General features: G+C 40.9%; 2 protein-coding genes and 1 long non-coding RNA gene across 5 annotated transcripts in view; 2 read left to right on the forward strand and 1 right to left on the reverse strand.

Annotated features, from left to right (window-relative positions):
* Positions 1-470, forward strand: part of hgfac (HGF activator) — a gene marked incomplete at its 5' end in the record, with an annotated part of 13,297 nt that extends 12,827 nt beyond the window's left edge. The window contains one exon of the mRNA XM_008321538.3: positions 226-470. Within this exon, the coding sequence (XP_008319760.3) occupies positions 226-399 (174 nt within the window). The remainder of the gene's footprint in view (positions 1-225) is intronic.
* Positions 471-1,207: 737 nt separating this feature from the next.
* On the forward strand, positions 1,208-24,394 carry dok7a (docking protein 7a). 2 transcript variants are annotated; one of them, XM_008321549.3, is made up of 13 exons: positions 1,208-1,541; positions 1,637-1,682; positions 3,782-4,012; positions 6,353-6,553; positions 9,936-10,055; positions 12,896-12,994; positions 13,490-14,277; positions 16,083-16,131; positions 16,300-16,881; positions 17,254-17,342; positions 18,430-18,499; positions 20,442-20,621; positions 24,202-24,394. In XM_008321549.3, the coding sequence occupies exons 1-13, from the start codon at positions 1,488-1,490 to the stop codon at positions 24,351-24,353; spliced, it is 2,661 nt and encodes an 886-aa protein (XP_008319771.1). In that variant the 5' UTR covers positions 1,208-1,487; the 3' UTR covers positions 24,354-24,394. The 2 variants fall into 2 exon arrangements, with proteins under 2 accessions (XP_008319771.1, XP_016892020.1); XM_017036531.2 differs by having other exon boundaries at positions 16,303-16,881.
* Positions 21,268-24,695, reverse strand: part of LOC112487163 (uncharacterized) — a 33,454-nt gene continuing 30,026 nt past the window's right edge. The window contains exons 4-7 of one of the 2 annotated variants that reach the window (XR_003049992.1): positions 24,388-24,464; positions 24,173-24,311; positions 23,984-24,085; positions 21,268-23,865 (exon numbers count right to left, since the gene is read on the reverse strand). This is a non-coding gene — a long non-coding RNA (uncharacterized LOC112487163). Of the gene's footprint in view, positions 23,866-23,983; positions 24,091-24,172; positions 24,312-24,387; positions 24,465-24,695 lie in introns of both variants that reach the window. The other variant, XR_003049991.1, reaches the window with a different exon arrangement.

Consider the following 24,695-nt stretch of genomic DNA (forward strand, 5'->3'; position numbering starts at 1 on the left):
GGGGGGGGGGGGGAGGGGATGGGGGAACCACTGAACAGTCAGCTGTGTAAAATATTTACTCTGCTTCCTCCTCACTGAAATGTCACAGCCGTCTTGTTTACATAATGCTTGAAGTACAGTTTTTATCTTACGCTTCCAAGCTGGGTTACTCAGCTGTTTACGTGCCCTTTATTTTCATCTATGAACATGTGTGTGTGTGTGTGTGTGTGTGCATGTAAACTCCAGGGTGACTCGGGGGGCCCTCTATCCTGTGCGAGGGATGACGTCAACTTCCTCTACGGGATTGTCAGCTGGGGCGAGGGCTGTGGTCGCACTCAAAAACCTGGCGTTTACACCAAAGTGGTGAATTATATTGACTGGATCAATGCAGTAATCAGACGTAAACCCAAAAAGTCATGACAGGAAATGACCAGAGCTCTTCAAGAAGAGGATGTACTGTAATTTTGACATTTTGTTCTTAATTGATTTTATTATTTTATTTTAAAGCCGGCTGTTTTGTAACTTTTTTATAACTGTGAAAAGAATAGATTGAATTAAAAAAAAGTTAATGAAAAAAAACAGTGTCTCACAATCTTATTTCTTTAAATAAACTGATTTAATGTAGATGCAAAATTAAGATTACTGATAAAATGCTCCTTATAATAGAGTCCTCAGTGAAATCTTTCAGCATCAACATGCTAAGTATCGAATTTTGTTTTTTAGCAAATTAAAATAAGATGCATTCAGTGGACAAAACTGTATAAAATGTGGATAAAGCTTATGTATGGGATCTCTTACTAATGTTTTATAACGGTGAAATGTTTAATAACCAGTAATTATTCATTATCTGAAATCTGGGAAATGTGTATTTTTAATGCTCTGACTTTGCTGTTAAATACCGTTGTGTAATATTTGGTATGTGCAGCACAATGATTAAACTGTATCTTGACTTGTTTTGTTTTAACCTGGTGCTAGATGTTGAACAAATGGCTTAGTAGGCTAAAATATAATTTTACCACATTCATTTTATAGCTAATTTCTGGTCCTGCAAGTGGCCAGAAGTCTGGATTTGGTGAATGGAAGCATCTTAAAAACCCAACATTTTTAAAAGTTTTTAAAAAGTTCTAAAATTGGTTATTTGAATTTCAGGCTGTTTGTGAGCAGCACATACACCCCCCTGGGTGTATGTGCTGCTCATTTTTGTTGTTGTTGTTTGTTTGTTTGTTTAAAGTTCCCTGGTTTGTATTCTATTTCCTTTGCTGCCTCCATTGTCTCGCAGCAGGTGCACCAGGTCAGCCCAGATGGCACAGTCACGGCCTGCTGATGCGCAGACAGACCGCACAGCAACTACCGCTGGTGCTATTTACCCCGAGCCTGGCTGGGGGCGAGTTTTCGCCCCTTTCACAGGGGAGAGAGAGAGAGAACGAGTGAGAGAGGCGGCAGTTATTTTGAAAGTGACCCTTTCAGTCAGGCAGCGACTGTGCAGCTGTCAGGAACTATGACTGAAGATGACGGATTCGATTGTCGTGGAGGGATATGCCAGACTACGAGATGGAAAAAAGGTCGTTGACTTTACACTGGTTGTACAACAAGCTCTGCGCTGCACTTTATTTTGTAAATGTGTTCTTTAAAAAGTTTGTTTCATTTTCTATTGCAGTGGAAAACTAGGTGGTTGGTTCTCCGCAAGCCTTCGCCTGTAGCAGGTAAGAACTTTAGCATTTACAACGGCTTTTACGTCGTTGACTGTGACCGTTAACGTTCGAAGATGGATGCGCGAATTCATGAAACGAGCAATGACTTACACACTAAACTCTGCACACGGCCATATTAAGGGGGTAGGGAAGTGCGTTGAAATTGGTCGTACCAGGTGTTGTGGTTGTGGTACATTTGTGGTTCACGCTGTTGCGGTTACTACAGTGTTCTTCAGTGTCAGACGTGGGGAAATATCCAACAATAAAAGCGTGTATTAAAAAGTAATGTCGACAAGAAGACAGTGGTCTGCATGAACAACTGTACAGCCCACCGTCCGGTTGTTGTGTTAACACAGCTGTGTTCAAGTCTCACTTCAGCCTAATTGCGTCTCTTCGACCAGGTGTGATGTTGTTGCAGACTTCTTTTTCTTTCGGCTTTGTCCCAACAGACTCCGCTGTTTAATACGATATAAAAATGTGTAGAATGTGTGATTTCTGCCATGGTTTTGAAAAAGAGATAATGATGAAATGTGTCAAAGCTGTTGCTGTTGATATTCATGTTTGAATTATTCTATCAGACTTCTTTGGCACTCTCATTTCTGTCTTGGAACTTTCTTGATTTACCTTGATATTCCAGGCCACTGGCGCCCAATAAGTAGATCAGAATCTTCCAGTAGATCTCAAAGATCGTCAGCAATTGAAATAATTAAAAATAATAATTTAATATAAATATTTTTCTGTAGTGTGAGCAGTGAACATTTACTGGAAGAATTAAAACATATTGTGCCATACAGTCATGCATTTAATCAAAGTACATCAACATATCATGTATGTATAAAGTATATTCAGTTTGTATGAGTAAATATATATTTAACGTTTTCATTGAAGGTACATCACTTTAGCCTGGTACTAAAGCCAAAGAAGTGTGCACACCCCTGTTCCAGGCCTTCAAGACAAAACAAACATACAGTATAAAATACTAAATATGATCTAAACCCATATTTTAATTCATTGGAAGTTGTCAGCATTCATTGTGTCACTTTTCTCTAATAGTTATATTCAGAAAACGAATAAAAGTTAATGTAGGTCTAGAAACCTCAGAGGTGAGCCCTTTAAGCACTAGCAGTGTAACATTTGAAACTGGAATAAGCCCTAGCAGTGTAACATTTGAAACTGGAATTCTTAGTAGAATGTGCACACACTGGACATGATATTTTTAAATTAGATTGATTAATTTAACTATAATTAAATAATGGCTTAATTAGATGATGTAATTCTTTTAATCAGGGCAGAATAGGTGTAGGCTTAAGCAAAACTAAACTAAACTAAACATTGAGATGACTGTGACTCTCATGATTCAAGGAATGTTAATGATGCGTTTGGAACAGATTTGAATGGTGAGCTGGAAAAAGTACATATTCATTGGTATGTATTTAATTGACCTGATATGATTATTGAAAAATTAGTAAATACATCAGTGGTATGGTTCCCAAAGTAGGGGGTTGGGTCCCCTTCGGGTACATGGATTTATTGTAGGGGACTGGGAAACAACAGGTCAAATTAGTTTAATTTCTAACATTTTTATTTTTTAGCACAGTGTGAAAAGTTAACGCATTAGTAATTTTACTTCCATTTTTGTTTGACGCAGTAACTGTGAATGTATCCCGAGCGGAGAGGAGGCTCATCAATAATTCTAGCTATATATATATATATATATATAATTAAACAAGAGTCAGTGTATGAAGTGTATCTGATTTCTAGAGCTGTGCAGCCAAACATTCTCTACAGGTTGGTCTGAGGTTTTAGTGTCTCCACTGCTCCTCAGATCTTTGGTGTCCGTGTTGTCACAGCTGTGTGGCTCATCCCTGAGTTATGCGTGTGTTCAGAGGTGTTTTGGTGTGAAGGAGAGTGACACACACACATACAGTCCTGTTTTGTCAGGTGACAGTAAATTGCTTGATGGTGCCAAGACAAAAGGACACTTTGGCTCCTGTTGTGTCATTTGACAACATAACTTAAGCATGTAATAGTCACCACTGGATATGTAACAGTTACAAAAATTAATTTATTCTATATTTAGGACAGTTTTTTTTTTTTCGTTTTTTTTTCAGACTGTTTGACCCTGTTGGTGTTCAAAGACAAGTCGGACAAAGCTCAGGGCAACAAGGAGAAAGCCAGTGTCACCTTGGAGGAAATCTGTGGCCTGGAGGCGGGACAGTGGCATGAGGGCGTGGCCTGTTCTTTAATCATCCTGTGCCTGAACCAGGCTGCTCTACTGGGCTTCGACAGCAGAGAGACTCTGCAGGCCTGGGATATTCGCCTACGATACAGTCTGGGAGAAGGTGAGGAAAAACTGTACCTGCTTTCTAGGTCTCTGTTGGTCCTCAAACATATCACTTGAACTCATCCAGAATAATAAAAAAGTAGTTTTTTAAAATGGCCCTAGGTTTGTTTCAACACCTTGATGTGCTCATTAGTCACACCTGCAGGTTTTAAGGTTAGAAAGTTTATGTAGAATTCTAACCACAAATAGCTTCTTAGGTTAATGAGACAAACAACCCAGAGATCAGGGGTAAACAATTAAGGCCATTCGTTTTTGTATTGTGCATACCTTTAAAATTAGCCTGTCAGTGTTAATGTTGAACCAGTTAATTTGTAAAATCAATTAGGTTAAAATTTCCAATGCATTTTAAAACATGGGAAGAATGATGCCCTCTGTATATTCAATAATTTCACCAACTGTCTAATACACACCTAATGCATATGTTGGTACTCACACACTGTGGAAAAAAATGTTTTACCAAATTAACTTGAGCTTAAAATACCATCTGAAAGCCCAGCATGTGTTTGTAGCGGCTTCAACTGGAGGTCAGGCGCCCGGCTTGCATAAGACCAGCTTAATATTGTCTTCACCCAAGTTTTGAGAGCAACTATTGACATGCTGTCTGTGAAGCAAAATGTCAAGCGATTCCTTTGCATACTTTTCTCAAGTTCTTCTTAAACTATTATCACATCATTTAAAAAAAAAAAAAAAAAAGCCAGGTGTGAAACACACATTTGTCTTTCTGTTCCGAAACACAGTTTTTAAATTATATTTTGAAATACGGATTTATCTAAATTAGTCATGAATAATTCTGATTAATTCGCAGCTTTCTCTGTGATTAATCATGTCAAAATGCATCTCCAACTAGATCATATAGCATCTATTTATAATTGATTATACTCTGATTATAATTTGTTTGGACTGGACTCCTCAGTTGTTTCATTTGACAGTTAAAGCACCATACGATTTTCACACATGATGCTGATGTAAGTTGTCTGGAAATGCTTCCATTATAAAAATCACAGGGAACGTAATTCAACCCCAGCTGGAGTTGTAATGATCACTGACACAGCCCAGCGGTTAAAAGAAAACATGAAACCAATGACAGAGAAATGGTAAACGGTAACTGTTTGCACTGGTGTTGCCTGACATTTTGTAATATTAATAGTAATTGTCACACCATAAACCAAATCTATTATTAACTTGCTCTTTTTTTTCTTTACCCAAAATTAGTTAAAGCAGTGTAATTTTTTTATATAACAATTTAGCTATGCTTAGATGTGAGACTTTATTATAACAATTTAGCTATGCTTAGATGTGGATAACAATGACTGATTCTTATTGAAGGTGTTTTGTGATTGTTCCTGACACTCATGTAAGTTAAGATTTAGACAAGTGAGGGACTTGCACACTTGCACACAATCTATTGTGTGTGTGCATTATGTAAGATCTACGAAAGACAAATGAGAGCTATTAATATCAATGAGTGTTCAGCTTCTGGCAGGAGTCCAGCTGTAAAGCAGGCCAAGAGACTCGTGTGTGTGTGGTGTTTGCTAATATAGATGCACCTGTGTCTCTTCAGAGAGAGCACGCTTTTTGAGAGAGTTTAAGAGAGAGAGAGATTTTGTGTGTGTTAGTGTGTGTGGCCTGATGAGTAATGTCACAGAGTGGTTGGGTCCAAACCAGCAAATGTCACCTGTCAGCCTGCGTACAGGGCTTTTGTTGTCGTGTGCACGGCCTTATGAATCTCCCTTAACATGAGTGATGGCATTACACAGATGGCCGTCATTTCTTCAGCATTGATGCTATCAATCTCAACTTTTTGTCGGCCCAATAAAAGTGTTGTAGTGGGGGGAACAGGGGGAGAGGGGCGGACGTTGACACGTGCTTGCAATACAAATCCACATACTGATGGAGCACAAGGCCCCAAAGCTTTGTTTCTGCATGAGCCATAGTTTTGCTTCAAGACATGGAAATTATCGCAGATTCATCACCAACGCAGCCACACAGATGTTGGAGTTTCTGTGATTAATTGCTCTGGGCTACAGATGTGAGTCTGTTGTGTTCAGGGCTGAGCCCACTGATGTTGTTATCTCTGTGCAGCTGTTTACTTCATGAAGAAAATGAGTGAATGAAGATCAACCCATGCAGAATGAATTAGTGTGTAATGACTGTTTATATTTTTCATGTTTGGTTTTATTTACATTTCCATGTCAGTTACTGTTTTTCAGTCCAAAATTAATTAACTTGAAAAACCGGATACCGTTTCGATGAATGAATGAATCATTTGTTTACAATGGTGTCCCTACTGATATTGGAGGCTAAGCTAATCCAGCTGAAACGTCATTTGTTGCATCAGTCCACAGATTCAGTGTCGGAGTTTTACCAGGGACCAAGTTGGAGAGTGGGCCGGCGACTCTCCATCTGTGCAACAACCTCCTGGCTCTGGCCCGGGACAATCCTCCTGTTATCATCGCCCACTGGAGTCTCCCAGACCTGCGCAGATATGGACCCGTCCCTAATGGATTTGTGTTTGAGGGAGGAACCAGATGTGGTTACTGTGAGTTCACTTTTTTTCTTGACTGCATCTAACTTTTGAGATTTCGTAAAAGGAACTGTAGGAGTACGACCATTGGTAATACTACATGATGGTGTTAGAAGACACACACACACACACACACACACACACACACATCCTGATCATGCAATGATGATAAAAGCTAAAGTGAGAATGCTCTGCCTCATTGGAGGCTAATGGCTCATCAAATCATGATGTAAGCAGTGATTTGTTGAAGGCTTTTCCTCAGAGGCCAAAGGTTTGCCAACTTGGATTCTGTCTTAACAGTTTTCCCACTGAATTAAAAACAGATTATTTTGAATGGAAAAAGATGTTGCTCTCTGATTTATTTTGTGGTTTGTGTTTCTATCTGGGTATGTGTGCTTGAACTCGTTGGTTGGTAAAATATTGATCATTGCTGCAACTGACTTTCCCTCAAGGCGTGTCTTAGGCTCTGGTTCCTGGGTGACCAATCATTCTGAAGCCCCATCATAAATGGAGAGTGATTAGTTTGGATCAGGCCACTGTTGTCGGAAATCTGATGAATATTTGATGACATCTCAATTGACGGATGTGATTTATAAGGACAAAAATATTGAAGGGTAGATTTAGAAAAGCTAAAAAGTCTCATGTCCAGAATGTATTAGATTTAGATCTTGTGTAGATTTGATCAGTGGGTTAAAACCAAACATGTTTCTCCCTCTTTGTGCTCAAACATCTGGCCTCCCTCAGGCGGACACATTTATAAACACATTTAATGAAGTTATATGCCATAAGAAAGATAAAAAAGCTTTCAGATTTCAGAAAGTCAGTGTACAGATTTATTATGTTTTGGTTCATATGTGAAAAGTTCAGAGTAGTTTACAATTATTCTATTTTGCTAAATAATGCCTAAAAACATCTGTAATAAATGTTTGTACTGCACTTAAAACACAAGCTTAGCTTTTAGCTTCTAGCTTTTCCCTGTCGTAATTGAAAGGTTTTAGTGTAATATTTGTCCATTCATATTGTATCAAAGACCTGTAGGACCAGGACTGTATGTAAGTCAGTATGGTCTGATTCTCTTACTCTCTATAATAATTATGGGAAAGCTGCTGGAGGGATTTATCACATCAGAGGAGTTGCAGAGAGGAGACAGCGTCTAGCCTCAGCTGACCATCACTCTGAGCTGTTTGTGTCACTGTACACCGTAGTGTAAACCAGTCTGCATCCTGGCAGAGAGACAACACCGCAGAGATGGTTGTACAGTGGTTTGTCAGCACCTGAAGGCTACAGAGGCAGACACACGATGAGGTGACTGGAAAGATGACACTCCAGAATGACATGCCATTTATTTGGCCCCAATAACTGCACTCCTGCAGAGTTTAGATAATTTGCAGAAAGCCTGGCATCACTTTGTTTCTTACCAACAGAAAAGAGTGGTCGTGAAATGAGAGTGAACACAGTGTGGTGCCAAATGTTTGTAAGGTTGAAGGGTGTACATTCCTGTGGTATGTGACCTCTCAGTACAGGTTGTCCACACACGAGGCTGAAGCAAAGTGGGAATGCAAGACAGGGAAGCAGGTTTGAAGCTGATTCTTATGTTTAGTTTTACATTTATGAAGCAGAAATATCAAATATGACCTTTGTTGATATCAATTTATAAAAATGTTTTACATATGTGGCCTAAAAATCCTTGAATTCCTTTAGACCAGGTGTGTTTATGCACTATGCAACATAATGAAAAAGCATTACTTGGACAAAGCCATAGGTGTTTTAACAAACAGTTTATTGTTTTAATTTTAATATTTTAAATGAAGAGAAACAAGCTGTGACTCCGACCTCTGGCTTTTTGTATCTTCAGAGTTCAGTCTCAGTGTTGAATCCACCAAGAGAAAATATCTGCTAAGCATTTACAGTTTTTCTGGGTGTATGTAAATACGGTGCTACACATAGAAGATGTAACAATAATAATAATAATAATTATTATTATTATTATAGGAAGAGGTAGAACAAGGAGATGTTTATATTGCCTTCCTATATTGCGTTTATAGCAGGACAACCCTGCTTTCTGCCACCTGTTTGTTATTTTCTTTTTGGTGTACCCTGTTGTGCACCTGATGTTGATGGACCAGCTGTCAGAAGAAAAGCCTGTGTAAATAAATAAATATACAATCACAACATGTGATGAATCTAAACTTACTTCACCTTGTGTCACAGACATTTCATTGAGCTAGTATAGGAATTTGTGGTAATTTATAAATACTGTTTAAAGAAAAAAAAACCCCTCCCTCTTTTAGCTGCTGCAGACAGCAGGTCAGAGTTGGCTAATGACCTCCGACCTTTGTCACAACCAAAGGAGTGTGGGGAATTTGTTTGAGGCCAAACCTGACCTGGGTGGTCTCTGGGACAGGAGTGACAACTTTATTGGCGACATTCAAATAAATAACATTTTGTATTCTTGGAGGTCATGAGCTTTGACCTCTACATCTTGACCTCTTCTTTGAAGTTTGGTGTGATAGTGTTATTCAGCTCCTTTATTACCCCCTGCTTTACTATGATTAACATAGTGAAGTGCATCAGACATTGGATATGATTTGCACACTTCAAGTCTCATCTAAATATCTCCCTGAGCACCACAGTGTAAAGTCACATGTACTCCTGCAGTCCATATGTAGTACTTTTATACAGTACGTATCACTTCACTCAGACTGACCAAAATGACTTGACCAAAACATCTTAACTTTGTTTTCAGATGCCTTCGACGTGACTTATAACATATCTTCAAACTTAAGTTAAACCTCACTGACTCTGATTTCAAACTCCGGGAATCAACTTTGAAACTAATTTAATTCAGAATCTTGAGTTATGGTTATTTTCCTGACATTTTTCCGTATTAATAATCCTTTCATTTGGATTAGACACAAATAACAACAGATATGAAAAACATACTACATCTACCTACAGTTGTTTGTCTTTGATATGAAAAACATACATCTACCTACAGTTGTTTGTCTTTGTGTTGCAGGAGTTTACAGGAAAATGTTTTGTCTTTAAGAATGTTGATTAATCATGACTAATCCACAGCAACTGTGTGATTATTCAGATTAAAAATTGTAACTGTTTGCCCATGTTTTAAGTGAACTACTAATGATTATCTTTACTCGACTCCTTTTTGGGATTTTAAATTCGTAAAGGCCTTTTTCACAGATTCTGGGTATTTTTTGTAATTTTTATCATTTAAGGTTAGGATTTTCTTCCACAGCACTGTATTAGAGATAATGGAGGTTACTGTTACCGGTTGTTGACATCGCTGTAACATTTTTTTAATTACAGCTATTGAACCTGCATCTTTTTACAGTGTTGTGAAAAGAGCATGAGACTGACATCAGTCTTCTTTCCACAGGGGCCGGGGTCTTTCTACTGGCATCTGCTGAGAGCGAGCAGATCAGTTTTCTGTTTGACTGCATCGTCAGAGGCATCTCCCCCACAAGAGGCCCTTTTGGACTGCGGCCCGTTTTACCAGGTCAGTTTCAGAAGGTCTCTGAATGTTGCTCAACTGGAAAAGCTCTGGAAAACCAGTAGCACGCACGATCTTAGCGCAGACGAAAGTTAAGCTTCAGGTACTATTATTAAAGAGGCTGAGGGTGGATCTCAGCGTGATCCTTACAGTATTTGGATAATGACGAAGCCCACTGTTGCCAAGGAGTGTGAACAAACACTTAAGTCAACACTCCACTGCATTACCAACAGTCGCTGCATTGCGTCCCTCTTGTTTCCAGGGATTTATTAGCACCAAGGTGTGATGTGTTCCTGGAATTTGTCCAATTTTGACAGAATGAGTCAGTGCGGCTCGTTAGATGAGTTTGCTGTGATGCCACGTTAATAATGAATGACAGCTGTCTTTTTTTTATAGAAGTAATTAGGTAATCCACTGAGTTCATAACTTTGGTGTGACGCCTGAAAGCCTGACTCAAGTCTACTGTGGTGAATGTGGGTAGTAGGGTTACCTTTAACATATGTAAGAGGATAACTGCTGTAATAACTGAGATTAGAGCTGCAGATTTATTTGTCATCTACTGTATCTATGGATGAGCCTGTACTCCCCCTAGTGGGTGAGGATATATGACTGGCTGGATTTTGTTGAAAGTGTTGTGTGTTTGAGCTAATAAATAGGCAAGATTTGTCCCAATTCAGGGCCCACAGGGTCGGGGTCCACACAGGTTAGACTCCATCAACAGCAGACATAGATTGTATATATAAAAATGAACACGGTCATCTTGCAAGTTATGTTCCATGTTAGCCAGACAATGTTGCTGCAAGTTCATGGGAATGTGAGCCTTAATGATGATTTAATTGATTTAATAAAAAACACAGCACAAGTACAAATGCCACACAGCAATTAATAATAATGACTTGGCATATGGAAGGAGAGAAGTTTGAACGTTGTGCTCAAGACAGAGTGATGCCAGGGAACCAAGTCTCTCTAAAGCTTGGCTTTCTATTTCTCTGAATGCACCACGTACAGTTCAGTTGCCATAAACGCTGATAAACATTGTCTGCTCCCAAGCCGTTCACTTTCACACCTCTGTTTTCACGCTGTCAGTTCAGAAGAAAGTATTCTTGGCCTGTCGGCAACATTACAGGAGGTGTGGAGCAGGGAGTCTGTGGGGACCTGAGCCGTGCATCGATATTCTGCTTTTAACACATCTCACCGCCTGATTGTGGGCTGAGCTCATGCTTCTATAACCGTTGCATGTCGTAGAATAGGAGGACGGCGTGGGTGGGGGCAGGGACGAGGGGGTCAAAGTTGAAGTTCATGTAAGTGAAGCAGCCAAAGCCTTCTAATCACTCCGGGCATGTACGTAACCTCATCCATCAGATTCCACCCACTGCCCCACGCTCCCTCAGAGTTCACTCATCTTTTATTTTTTATTTCACTTCTTGCCTTCAACCTCATCTAAAGTAATGTTTCTGCCTCAGCTCAAACGCGAAGCCTATTCTGAACACAACTTGATTCATAGAGAAGGCTTTCTTTTACTCTACATGTCAAAACACTTGGCTCTCAGCATCACTTAGTGAAGTTTTGTTTTCTCCCAGGACGGTGCAGCCTTTTTGAATTCTGTCTACAGTTCCATGCCCTCCCGTGTCACCAACTACAGCCAGAGGATTCCAACTTGGTTGAGGTGGAGGAGGGGTTAGTGGAGCTTAGAAGGGATGAGCAAGCTGTAAAAATACAGCGGAGTGTGATTGGCTGGGTAACTTGTCAGTTGAGCATGTATTCACTAAAATACATGCCCTTGTCATTTGTTTTGCAACACAAGACCTTGGTTTGGCATCTACTGGAAATCTTTGATAACTGTTGCAACGGTGACTGGTCTCAGCTGAGTCAGTGCAGTCTAGAGGGGCTAGAGAACAAAATTTGCCACATACACAAAAAAATGCAAAAAGAAAGGTAATAAAAGAGCCAATATATAAAATAAAAATTATAAAATAAAAAGCATATCTTACATTTACTGAAATGGAAACCAAAAATATCGAAGAGAGAAAAAAAAAACCCAAAGATGACCTAGAATGACAGACTTTGGCTTTTTTTAAATATTATTAAAAAATGGTGAAAATACCTAAACATTGACTCAGATGAATAATTTGTAGTAAGTAGTTCAATGTCCAAAATGGCAAAGAAGAAAACAAAACATTTTCAGAGTTTTCTGTTTCTTTCCTTATTGATTTTAGAATGTGTGTGCAGGGTGGATCAGTCATGACTAGTTTCTCCTCTGCTGCAGAAGTTTTTAGTTTTTGTAAGACAACAGATTGACCATTTTTAAATAGATGACACTCAGTTTTAAATTCTTCTGTTTTCACAGAACAACTAACTGTGTTCACCAGTAGCAGGTCATGTGCCAACAGAGCTATGTGTCAGTGCTATTAATAACCATTGAGTGTCGCACAAATACTGCAAGGTGTTTCCCTGAGTGACCCCACAACCCCAATTCTTCTTGCCTCTTACACAACTTGGCAGCAGCAAAAGTGTTTTAAAATGTACGTTGTGGTTTACTTTTTTCTTCTTCGTGACGCCTCATGAAGTTTAGTGAGACCCATGTGCTTCAGAGCTCTCTGGCTCCTTCCTCTGGAGTCATTCACACTGTTGTCACAGCTGCGTCCTTGCAGTGCAAACCTCTTGATCCCTATTCCCTGTCAAAGTGTCAAGACTCTGTTTGATGGTCCACAGCCACTGAAGGAGTTAGTTAGGGTTACATGAGCACTCAGGCGTCTGTTGGGAGTTCTGGTTCTGATTTGCGCGCGTCTGTTGGGAGTTCTGGTTCTGATTTTGTCATTTGTCTCCTCCTTGTGTTCCTCCGACAGATCCCAGTTCCAGTCAGACTAACACAGAGGAGAAGCTGAACCACGAGACTCAGGAGCTGGAGAAGAGGCTGAGCATGCTGTCCCACAGGAGCAGCACGGGTAAATGTCTAAACCAAAGAATGACTTTTTTTGTTTGTATTTTAGGTGGACTAATAATAATATGAATAACTGACTTGTATGTACTGTCCTCACACAACCCAAAATAAAACAACCCAAACTATCAGAAAAGAACAGAAAAACTATCAACTGAGACACTTTGTACGACTGGTAATGTGAATGAATTACTTTAATGTCACAGAGTGACAGTCATTTAATGCGTCAGCCAAGTGTAAGAGCTCAATTAGGTTTTAATGAGTTGGACAGAGACAAAATACAAGACACAGCTTTATCTTTAACTATTAGTAATGTAAAGAATAAGTGGTTCCAGTAGGGGGGGCTGGAGTTCTAGCCCAACCATTCACATCCATATTGACACCTACAGTCAATTTAAATCTCTCGTTAAGCTTGTAGTTAAGTTCATTGTTGTTTAGTGATAAAACTGTTGTTTCTAACGATGACATTTCCTGAATGTTTCTTTACTGTGTTTCCTGGCAGCTTCGTCTACCTACTGCCCCTCTGCAGGTGGAGACGATCGCAGCATCTCCGGCTCCTCCGACACTTCAGACACAAGCCACTCAGACTGCAGCATTGGCAGCCGACTGGCCATTTGGACCGAACCCACCTCCGCTCCGGCTGAAACCTTCAGCCACGTGCCTGCCAAAGTGACAGCACAGAGCGTGGAGAAGCTGTCAGTGAGTCAAGCAGCCGGCAGCAGGCCTGCGACCAAGCCCCCGCGGCACCTGCACGAAATCGGTCGTCAGAGTTCCTCAGACAGCGGCATTGCCACCTGCAGCCATTCCTCTTACTCTGGAAGTTTCTCCTCCTACACAGGCAGTTTGGATATAAACTCTGGGGAGGAGTTTGGTTCTGTTTTCAGTTTGCCTCCTCACTTGGCCCATGGCCTGAGCCCCTGTTCTTGCCAGACTGTCTCTGGACATGAGTACCAGGTACCTTCATCACTGAGGTACCTGTACGACTCTTCTCAGAGTGTTTTGCCGGAGGGCAGAGTGGACATGGAGAGTGAACCCTCCACACGAACCGCTGACGCTGTTGCACTGTTAGATCTCACTGTCGAGCTTAAGGTGGATGAAAGCAGTGTTACGACCTGTGAGGCCAGAGAAACAGAATTGATAAGTGAACACTCAGTGGGTCTCTCAGAGGACAGTAAGAACAACGAGGCCTTGTCCTCCAGTGGACGTCCAGACTCCTGTCACATCTACAACTCGGTCACATCTGCCTCCAAAACCATCGTGGCCATCTGCTCGGTCTGTGGTGGCGTTAGGGTGAGTAAAGGCCCATACATTGAGTCTTTATATTTAAATCTATATGTTGGCCATCTTTACTCTGGGCAACATTCTTGTTAAACATCTGCTCTGTTGAGTCAGGCGTTAGCAGCTTGTGGGAACAGGCCTCATCGTCACTGTATCATCTGCTAGGTGGCTGACTGTCACACGACCTTTGTGGTACTGTGTACACCGATGGTGATGTTGTGAAGTTTCAGTGTGAAAAGCAGTCCTACAGCCCATCTGTCCGAAAGTAGTGTCTCAGCCAACTGTGGTTGACACGGTGGTTTGATCAGACAAGTTACAGTCGCAGAAACTCTCTCTTGGAGACACCCTGATGTTTCTGTGTTTCATGATAATTTACCTAATTTAATATTTTTATAGTTACTAAATTTGTTTTTATGATTACCAGGTTATAAGAATTTAGAAGATTTGGGAATTAGGAAGGAATAAATAGTACTCAGTTAGTAGAAGAGCTTAAATTAAACTGAATTAAACTCTAATTTTGTACAATGAAACAGGCATCCATTGGTTCTAATAGTCACTTACCACTAAAGGAACATTTTTTTTGCCCACATATGTTCTCTTTTATGCATCAGCTCCACCTACTGGTGAGGCATTTGTTTCTGGTAATAACTTGACAAACATCCAATTTGATCATTTGGTCTGTTTTTTTCATGGACAAAGTTTGCATTCAAAAAGATAAAGTCCAGAAACTGAAGGATCGGGCATGTGCAGTGTGGGAGGACATACAGTACATGTCACCTTCAGACTGAGTACGACACACTTCTACCCACTCCTGTACTTTTGCTGGATCACACTATCAGAACCCGATCCAAACTCAAATGCCAAGCCAGAAGCAAACATAATAAAAACGTCAAGTTACTGTAGGTACTTCATTACATCACTACATCACATTCCTTAATTTTATTATTATGTGTGTCTCACTCACTCTCACTTGCTGGGTTATTTTACCCATTTTAATTATTATTATTTTATATTGTCAATATTTGTTTATATCTTTTTTTATTTTGATGTTTAGATAGGGGGATTTAATTAAATTAATTAAGAGTATATTTCTAGAGGGCTGGAACGAACTAATTGGTCTTATTTTGAAGCCCCACTGTTTTTTTGTTGGTCCAGTCCATGTGAAATGAACTGGATGGCAGTGCTTAATAGGTGGCACAGCTCTGAGAAAAATAGTGTGAGGTCAATTAAAGTGGAGAGCTTTTATTATTGGCACATTTCAACTGAGAGAACATATAAAAAAACAATTAAACTTCAGGCTCCAATAAATTAATTAACAACACAAACATATGTTGCAAGTTTAAAAAATGCAAACAAAACCTACCAAAAAAAGTCACTTGTAAACTTGTGATCACTGTGCCTTTAAACTGAGGAGAGAGCTTGTATTCAGAGCTTAGACACTGTATTATGTTGCTTGTGTTGTAACAGAATGAATCTTGAATGAATCTGTAATTAGCTGTAGACTGAGTTTAGTTCGGCTCAGACCTGTGTTAACTTAATCTGACAGAACAGGATGGCTTTCAGTCTGGATTGGCTCTCGTCCACTAACTGATGTCAGTTCAAATCAACGATTTACCTGTTGATGCAAAAAAGAAGTGGGGACCAAGTTAGTTTATAAACACTGGAAAATACAGCTTACATTATTGAAATAATTTTTTAAATATTTTATGATTTTTTAAATGTATCTAGATTGTTTGAACATTGTAATGAACTATAAAACCCATCTTAGGCCACATTGCATTCAAAATCTAAAGTGTTTCTCCTCACTCCTGTCACAGGGGGCGCCATGCGTTCCTGCAAGTGGATCATTGACGGCTGCCACAATAGGTAAGAAGAACCTTCTGATCACACCCAAGCATGTTGCATGCACAGTCTGAAATGACGCATGATGTGACAAACTGCTGGTGCAGCGGCCACAGTTCTGATATGATTATGGAGAAGAAATCAAATGTTGAAGAGCTTTGCTGCCTGAAGAGAGTCACATTTTCAATCCAGCAGATCAAAGTGTTGACAAATCAGCGTGCAGAGCCAGCACTGCCACAGAGTCCGGCATCACAGTGAGGAAAGTTTTGCAGAAAGTCTGGGCGCCTCCTGCATTTTCAATGCCCCAGAGGACGAGTGAGGTTTCATTGTTGCCAAAAAAAGGGAGAGACAAATTAGTGAGTCTCTTTGCTGATCTGCTCAGTTTTCCAAGTGCTGACAGGCAGCCAGAGGCCGAGAGAAAGAGAATGAGTTTGTACGAGTCTATGAGTCCTGCTTTTGGAAATGAACTCAAATCTGCAACAACTGCTCCAACACCACAAGAGTCGCAGCGAGAGGAAAGAGAAGTCATTTATGAAAACTGCTTGAAGTGCCAGGGGGAGCATTGTCATCCCCCTCCCCGGGCCGAGATGTTCCACATCAGGAACTTTCCCACAGTCCAGACCTCTTCATCAGAGCTCAACCTGAAGAAACGCCCTGAAGGTGAAGTGGCTGTAAATGAGTCGGTGCTGAGCAGAGGTGACATTGAAGGATGGCAGAGCGTGGACGCGCAGTGTCGTTATGAGGAGATGAATGTTCACTCAGTGACTGTTGAAGGTAAGCGGTGTCTTCTGAAGTTTCCTCTTCAACTGATAACAAAGCCTCTGGCATTCCTCTGCTCTACATCATCTCCTGGGTTTTTTTTGACGATCCTCGTTCTTGTGATACTCTTCCTTTTTTTTTTCCTCTTCAATTGACCCTGTTTTTCTTCCTGTTGATTTGTGTCAAGTGGACTAATTCTTTTCACACCTTTTGCATGAGTCCTGAATTTCCTGCACTCTGACTTTAAACACTTACTCTGTTCCTCTGCGGACAAACATTGAAGCTTACTGGATTATTCTGATTAATCATCTGCAGCAAATCAAGTATTGTTACTTCAGCTGTGTCAGGTTTCATGTCTAACACAGGACAGTTTTTTTCTTCTGACAGACAGGAAGCCCAACAGCAAAGAGGAGCGGTGCAGAACTGATCCTGCCTATGAGATTATGGAGCATCGTTCAGCAGAGAGAAGCTCTGAGGTAGGCTGGGCCAAAACGCTCTAATCCACCATCACATTTGGACTGTGGTCAGCTAAACAGTCGGAGGGAAGCAGCTTCAGTGCAACGGCACTAGGAATAAGATCTGGAATAGAACGGAAAACATGTTTGAAACTTAATTTGAAGTTTTAGGGTTTTTTTTCCAGTAAATTATCCCATGAATCCTACCTGCAGCTTGGATTCTCTCAAAAAGAACAACTCACACACATGCAGCTAAAACTGCAATAATAGTGTTCTCCCAGCAGGTTTGTTGTGTGTGTTAAAAGCAACAACCAACAAAAAGATTGTTAAAATAAATAATTCAAATGAAGGAATGATAACACAGAGTAGAAGGAAACAACAGCAGATTGGATCAGAGAATATTTAGCTTTTTCACCTGTGGTTAGTCAAAAAGGAAAGGAAAGTGAACTCCTTGTCATTGTGACACAGCTCAACCCATCCCCAAAGTGAACAGTGGGCAGCTTTAAGAGGAGCAGTGAGTGAGGACGGTGATATGCTCAGAGCACCTCAGTGGGAACTTGGCAGCTGGTGGACTCAAACCTGAAGCCTTCCAGACCCAAGTCTGCTTCCTAACCACTAAGCCACCACTGCCCCATTCAAAAATGAATGGACCTCAATGTTCCACAAGAACACAGTAAACGTGGGAGAACAATTGTAAACTTTGAAGTTATGAGTGTCAGATCCAGAATAGTGAGAGAAGATCTGGACTTTGTTCCATTTCTGTTTATGGTGTCCACTTCAAGCACCAGACTCATTCCTTAAGACTCTCTCTTTACATGTACCATTTATGTAATGGCCACTCTGGGCATTTTCTAACCTTTCTACAGTTTTTTGAAACACAACAGCTGCAATTTGTTCAAATTGGCCTTTTCCATTATGATGCTGCTCTTCAGGTTTCTTTTGTACCAAAGTGGAGCTGGGAGAAAAAGCCTGATTATCTTCTTGTCTATAACATCTGCTGATGGATCCTCTGAATGGTGGAAAAGAAAAGTTATTATTATAATTAAACTGACGATCGTGAAAATCCTCACTGCTAACGGTAATGAGCCGTCCCTTCACTGTGTTTCAGGTGGAGGACAGAAGCAAGTATGCGCTGATGGGCAGCTGTGGTCAGCAGAGGTTCCTTCAGGAGACTGAAGGTGGGTCACAACATCAAACATGACATTTAGTTTCCTAAAACCCTTCAGACTCTAACCAGTTCAGCACCACAATAAAAATAGAGTTATTTATTTAAAAGAAATTAAGATAGATACTCTATCCCTGTCCCTAATTCCAAATGATCTCTCCCTAACCTGACCCTAACCATAATCCCTAACTACTCTACCGCTGTCCAGGTTAACTGACAGGTTAAAGTTGGGTCCCCTATAAAAATAAAATGTAATCAGTGTCATGTTTTGATGAACTAGTGGAATATATTTTCTGAAACAACCAGTTTTGGTTGCAGCTTGTTAAGGCAGCCTTACACAGTAACTCCCTTCCTTTAAGCTGTTATGCAGGTTTATGTCAGACATTGTTGGAGCTTCCTATCTGCCTGCTGCACCACAACAGAACTGTGGAAAACCAGCTAGAACAGGTTTCTTAGCCTGAAGACACAGCTGTCTATATTTCCCCTAAAATAGCACTTGATTGTGTTGAGTTTGGGTCACAGGCTCAGGCAGATTTCACATTCAACATGTCGCCTTCAGGATCCTAGACACAGGGAGGGTGTTACAGAGAACTCCCCCAGTCGTGGAGTAGAGGGTGAAAACCATAGTTGTAATGGCAGCCAACAGGAAACACGCAACCTGAGCGATGGCCAAGGGTGCAGTGAACGACTGATCAGTCGTACCATCTCTCAGATGTTGCCGCAGGCTGCAGCCACTGAAACTCTACTGTAGTTTAATGGTTTAAATGGTCACTCATCAAAGAACAAAAATCATTAATTATTAAGATATAAAAATATAATATAAAATATTTTTATATTATTTAAATATACATTATATATAAAATAATATAAAATGTAATAATACATTTAATTTATAATTAATAATAATAATACTTTATTATTATTACTAGTAATAATATAATGATAAATTTAATAAATTATTAAATATACATTATTTTTATAATATAAAAATATAAAGAAAATTAATTCATCTACAGTTTAATAATTTCAGTTTTAAACAAAAACATCACTTTACTCAGGGATGTCTCAAGGAGCTGCGCTTCCGACGTGCAGCACTTTCACAGTTACAGTAATAGGGAGGAGGTGATGCATTAATTAAAAGGGCAGAAAGTTAGTTTTTACTGCACCCAAAGCAACAAATGGCAATCATTTATCCAGCAGGGCAGTTAGTCCAGTTAATTATGCAAATCAAGCCTCAGGAAAAGGAGAGCAATTTATAGAACTGGCTCTGGTGTTACTGCTGATCCTGTGTTTGAATGAGGGTCATTTGCTCATGAGACTAAATTTCACTGTGACTAGAGGTAAATGTTTCCAGCTTTTGATTAGGTCAGAATGACACAGGGCTAATTATTCCCTCCATTTCATTATCTTTTAATTAAGGTCATAATGATGGAAACAGGACAGATTTAAAGAGAAGAAAGTGGTGATTAACATATCAACAAATCATCTTACTGAAATGATTCACAGAGATGGTGAGAGTACAGACAGGTAAAGTTGTGTTAGGTTACCTCAACTCTGCCATGAAGGTTTGTTTATGAGTCACTAAAATTATATGGAAATACTTTCTGTGTAGAAAGAGTTGATCAGACATTAGTGCAGAAATCTAAACTCTTTTTGTGAAGTGTTTGAGTGCTTTCTGTTGTTTTTACAGCTTTAGGAATGTATATACCTGTATAATAGAACCCTGTAATGTCCTGAGGATGTCTATTCCTAGTTTTTTCCCCCCAGAACTCACTCACGTCTCACCAAAAATTACATTTAAAAGTGAAAGGTTTAAAAGTCCAATTTTAGTTTGACAAATTCTTTTTCTTGCAGGGGCCTAATTAAAATGAGTTGCATCTGTTTTTAAATGATTACAATTCTCTGGTTTGACTTTTTCCTTTTGTGTGTAACATTGTTGTAACGTTTCCCTGCAGGGGCAACGTTTGTTTTCCCTGCAGAGGCGCCCCCACCTGAACGACTGTGTGGTGATGGAGTGACTTATGTAAATATCCCTGTGAGTCCCACATCGAAGAAGCAGGTGAACTACATGGAGCTGGAGCTGCAGGAGATGGGACCTGGCTCTAGGGGGAGCATGACAGCCCCCACAGTTCAAAGTAAGAAAAGCATTCAGTGTGTCCCTTTGTGCTTTCTTCATACAACTGAGCCCTTCTAAGAAATGTAACTAGCCTTCAGTCTAGTATGGGATGTGGAGCTATAATGGTCAAATGAGGCGACACCTTGACTTGTAGGAAGAAAAACAGTAGCTAATTTGAAAGTAAATTATTTGTGAAGTCTTATGTGTAGATTCTCATTGGTCAAAGGTCAAATTTAGGTCAACTCATTATAAAGGCGTCTTCAGTTCTGATTGTTAGTAGTGTAATGTGAATGTAGGAGATGGAGCAAAAAATATTTGTGACTTTTATACAAAAGGGGACAGAGTTAAAATGATGACAAATTTTATTTGTTGGATCATCATTTTAATTGAAAATTAAAGGGTTTAATTAGAATGTAAAAAAAAGGACATTGTGTGGACAAGGAATGAAAATGTAATTAGAATGTAAAAAAAAAGGACATTGTGTGGACAAGGAGGTCGACATATATTTTACTAAATTTCATATCCCGCTGTTACTGACCTAACATTTCTGGAACTTTGTAATAATCGTCACAATTTATTTTACTCTTTATAGATTAGGGTAAAGCAATGTTACAATCTCAAAGGTTGAACACAAATGAAAATGACCTTATCTTTGACCCTGTTAGTCTCCTGTCACACCTTGACAGCGTTGTGGCTTTAGGGCTTTTTTTTTCTTTTCAAATCAGACAATTTCAAGATTAATTTAGTTCAGACCAGGATATCCGTGCCATGCTGGACATTCATTTTCCAAAACACTAATTGCTTTTTAATTCCATTTAACATCATCAGATTGTCTGAGCTGATGTGGTCTGAGTTCATTACCTCTGAGTCCGTGTCATTAGGGACTTGGTCATGAGCTACTGTATACTCCACACATACGTTGGCTATTAGCATCAGGAATATGCAGACCACCAGGGCTCTAATACCAGAGGTTCATTTCTGATGGCAGCAGTACAGTTGATATCCTGGTCAGCAACCTCATTAATCTGGCACCTGGGAGTGTGTGGTGTCCAATGGCTGCTGATGGAGAGGTCATAGGTCACAGCTGGCTATGATAGGATCCCGCTGCAGGGACGGCTGATTTCTTGTAAGAAGCTGGTTTCAATTTCCTCCATTGCGTGAGATTGTCTGAAACACAACTGAAGTCATTAGAGGAGGAGGCAGCAACATCTCCCTTTGATAGTCATTCATGCCTTGTGGTGATTAAACCCAACGTCCTGCTCATTTCAGTGTCACACAGCGAAGGACGCAGATATGATAATGCCAGTGATGTGATATGGAAGCGAGTGCATGAGTTGAATGTTAAAGGCTTCACTTGACTCATTTACATGCTCCTGAGTTTCATGTGGTAACACAGTCTCATACCTCCAGCAACAGTGTGGGTGTAGAGAGCAATGATTCCTTTCACAATTGTTTGGAAATGTCTTTCTTTGTCACTTTTCACTTGTGGCTTTCTCTGCGACTTCAGTTGCAGATCTGATGGCCTTCCTCTTTGCCTCCCCTGTGAGGCCCAGCATAGTGAGGACTTTGCAGAGGGACCGCCCTGCAAATCCTCTGCAACCTACCTCCAGGGGTTCACAGTCTTCCAGCCTTGGCTCCTGCACATCCACCAGCTCCTGGTACTTGGCACGCTTCCTCTCATTGGCCTCTTCCATGCGCTCTTCCCAGGGAACTGTGAGTTCCAGAATGATCAGCTGCTTGAGGGAATGTGAGGCAATGATCAAATCTGGTCAGAGCCGTGTGGATGTAATTCTGGCTGGAATCTTCAGCTGTTTGCCTAGCTCCACTTCCAGTGGCCAGTCAGGGGCGGAGGTGAAGAGGCCTGACCTGGCCCTTGGTTGGATGTCGGGCTTCTCTCCAGCTCTGTGGAAACTGATGGTCTTAGGCTTGTTGTGGCTCTTGATGGTGTTAATGGCCATGGTTGTGCTCTCAGCAACCGCCTTTAGCACTTGGTCATGGTGATGACGCCAGCGATGGCGCCCTTCTCCAAGGGCTTTTGGGCAGCTGCTGAGGAGGTGTTCTAGGGATCCCTGTCCTGGACACTGGGGACAGGATGGTGTCTCTGTTTTGACCCAGACGTAGAGGTTGGTTGGGCTTGGTAGGACATCGTAAACAGCCTGGACTGTTAAGGGTGTCTGCTTTTTAGACGTTGGACCAGGTGATCTTTCATTGCAGAACGTTCTCCAATTTAGTCCATGCTCCTTGTTGCCTCATCCCCACCAACCTGCCGGCTCATTCTTCCTCCACGCCTGCCTGCACTTCCTCCTGAATGAGGTGTTGGCGCTCTTTTCCCTGAGCCTTATGCACCCTGGTTGCTGGGAAATAGCCAATCCCTGCACGCCCTGAGGCTATGGACCCCACCAGCACCTTCTGCATCAGTCGCGACTCTGCCACTTCCAGAGCATGGTCTGCCCTTCATGCCTGTTCTCACCTGGATGCCAGCCGATGCCACTTTCACATCACAGGATTCCCTGTACTGCAGGATTCCCCCTGTGTTCTGGTCTGAACTGAATGAACTCTTCAGTGAGTCCACTGAACGGGAGCTGCAAGATGTTACTACTTCCGTACAGGGCAGCACTGCTCAGGCTGCAGGGTAGGCCAAGCCATCTTCGCAAGTAGCTGCTGATCTTTCTCTCCATGGCCTCAAGAGTTGTCATGGGTACTGCGTACACTAGCAGAGGCCACAGGATCTGGGGCAGGACGGAATGTTGGTAAATCCAAGCCTTAAATCTCCCTGGCAGGCCTGATTTGTCAACACGCCTCAGCCAGTCCTCGAGCTCCTTGCTGGTTCTCTGGATGGATGTGGATTCTTTAAGGCTGCAATCAAAGGCCAAAGGCCACCTGCTCCGCTTCTGTTGGACTATCCTGCAGGGATTCAGAGGTTCTACTGCTTGGAGAGGCTGGGCACTGTGGGTTGCTTCCTGGTCGGGCTCCTCCTGCGTCTTACCAGAACTAGGTCCTGTGCAGTATGTTCCCCTGGTCCCTACACTTTATCCTGGCCAGATGTATCTTTAGGCCACGTGGGTTTTTGCACACTTTTCCGCAGATGCATCTTGCATTCATTCATTGGGTTCCTGTGTTAAGTCCGTCCAGTTGGGGCTCTCTCTGGATGCATTGCTGCCCTCTTCCTTCACTATCTCCATTCTCCTGTCTGTAGACCTTTGTAGTTGGACATATTCACCAGTGGACAACACTCCTGAGCCCTTGTCCATGAGTAGACAATCCTGTCACAGTGGCAGAAGGTTAGCTGAGTACTGTAAGCTGTAAATGGTCTGTACTGTGCATCTACAGCACTGTTCTAGTCCTTGAAGAACTTCACACTGCAGGTTTTGTCATACTGACCTGACAGCTGACACAGGTGTGAAGTAAAGTGGTGGTGTACAGCCTTGTCACTCAGATGTTTATCTTAATCCAGTCTGTGAATCCTGATCTCAAATGTTTTACCTGTTCTTGTAGAAAATATTTCATTCAGCAACATGATTGTTTACTCAATGACAAGGGCTTTTAAAACGTTAGTTTGTTGATGCTTACTGTTAAATTGAGTTTTTGTGTCTTGTCAGGAAAGAGCTTTACCAGATATGCCCAGATTGACATCACTGCCACAGAGACGGCCCACAAGGTGGGAACGCAACATGCACTGGGTCGACAGGAGGGCCTGCACACCCTGGAGCTGAGAAGAAAAGGAGCGCTGGGAAGTAAACCGTTTTTATGACTTTCTTTAAGATGATCTAAAAGTCATTACATACCTAAGTCGGAGGCCACTTCAAACCAATAAAAGTGCCATGACTCCTGAATCCTGCTCCACAGGTTGACCTGGAATGAACTGAGGATTAAAGACAGAATGCCAGTGCTGTCTTTCATCTTTCCCTCTGAAACGTATTACTGCTGAAAGTTATACTGTACCTAAAGTTACAAATTTAAACTACATTAATTACTCCAGATATTACTCAACATTACAATTTTTTATGTGTTTGTTCAGCATTAATTACTCCAGATATTACATTACAATTTTTTATGTGTTTGTTCAAGTTTTAAAGTTTTAAACTGTAAATAC

This window comes from Cynoglossus semilaevis, chromosome 1 (genome assembly GCF_000523025.1).
Source record: "Cynoglossus semilaevis isolate Cse_v1.0 chromosome 1, Cse_v1.0, whole genome shotgun sequence".
In the NCBI taxonomy this organism is placed as follows: Eukaryota; Metazoa; Chordata; class Actinopteri; order Pleuronectiformes; family Cynoglossidae; genus Cynoglossus; species Cynoglossus semilaevis.

Excerpts from the sequence above, each read along its gene's own strand:
- dok7a (XM_008321549.3), top strand. The coding sequence starts at position 1,488 with ATGACGGATTCGATTGTCGTGGAGGGATATGCCAGACTACGAGATGGA. Across the intron at positions 17,343-18,429 it reads CAGCAGAGAGAAGCTCTGAG|GTGGAGGACAGAAGCAAGTA; the intron begins GTAGGCTGGGCC and ends ACTGTGTTTCAG. Across the intron at positions 20,622-24,201 it reads GACAGCCCCCACAGTTCAAA|GAAAGAGCTTTACCAGATAT; the intron begins GTAAGAAAAGCA and ends GTGTCTTGTCAG.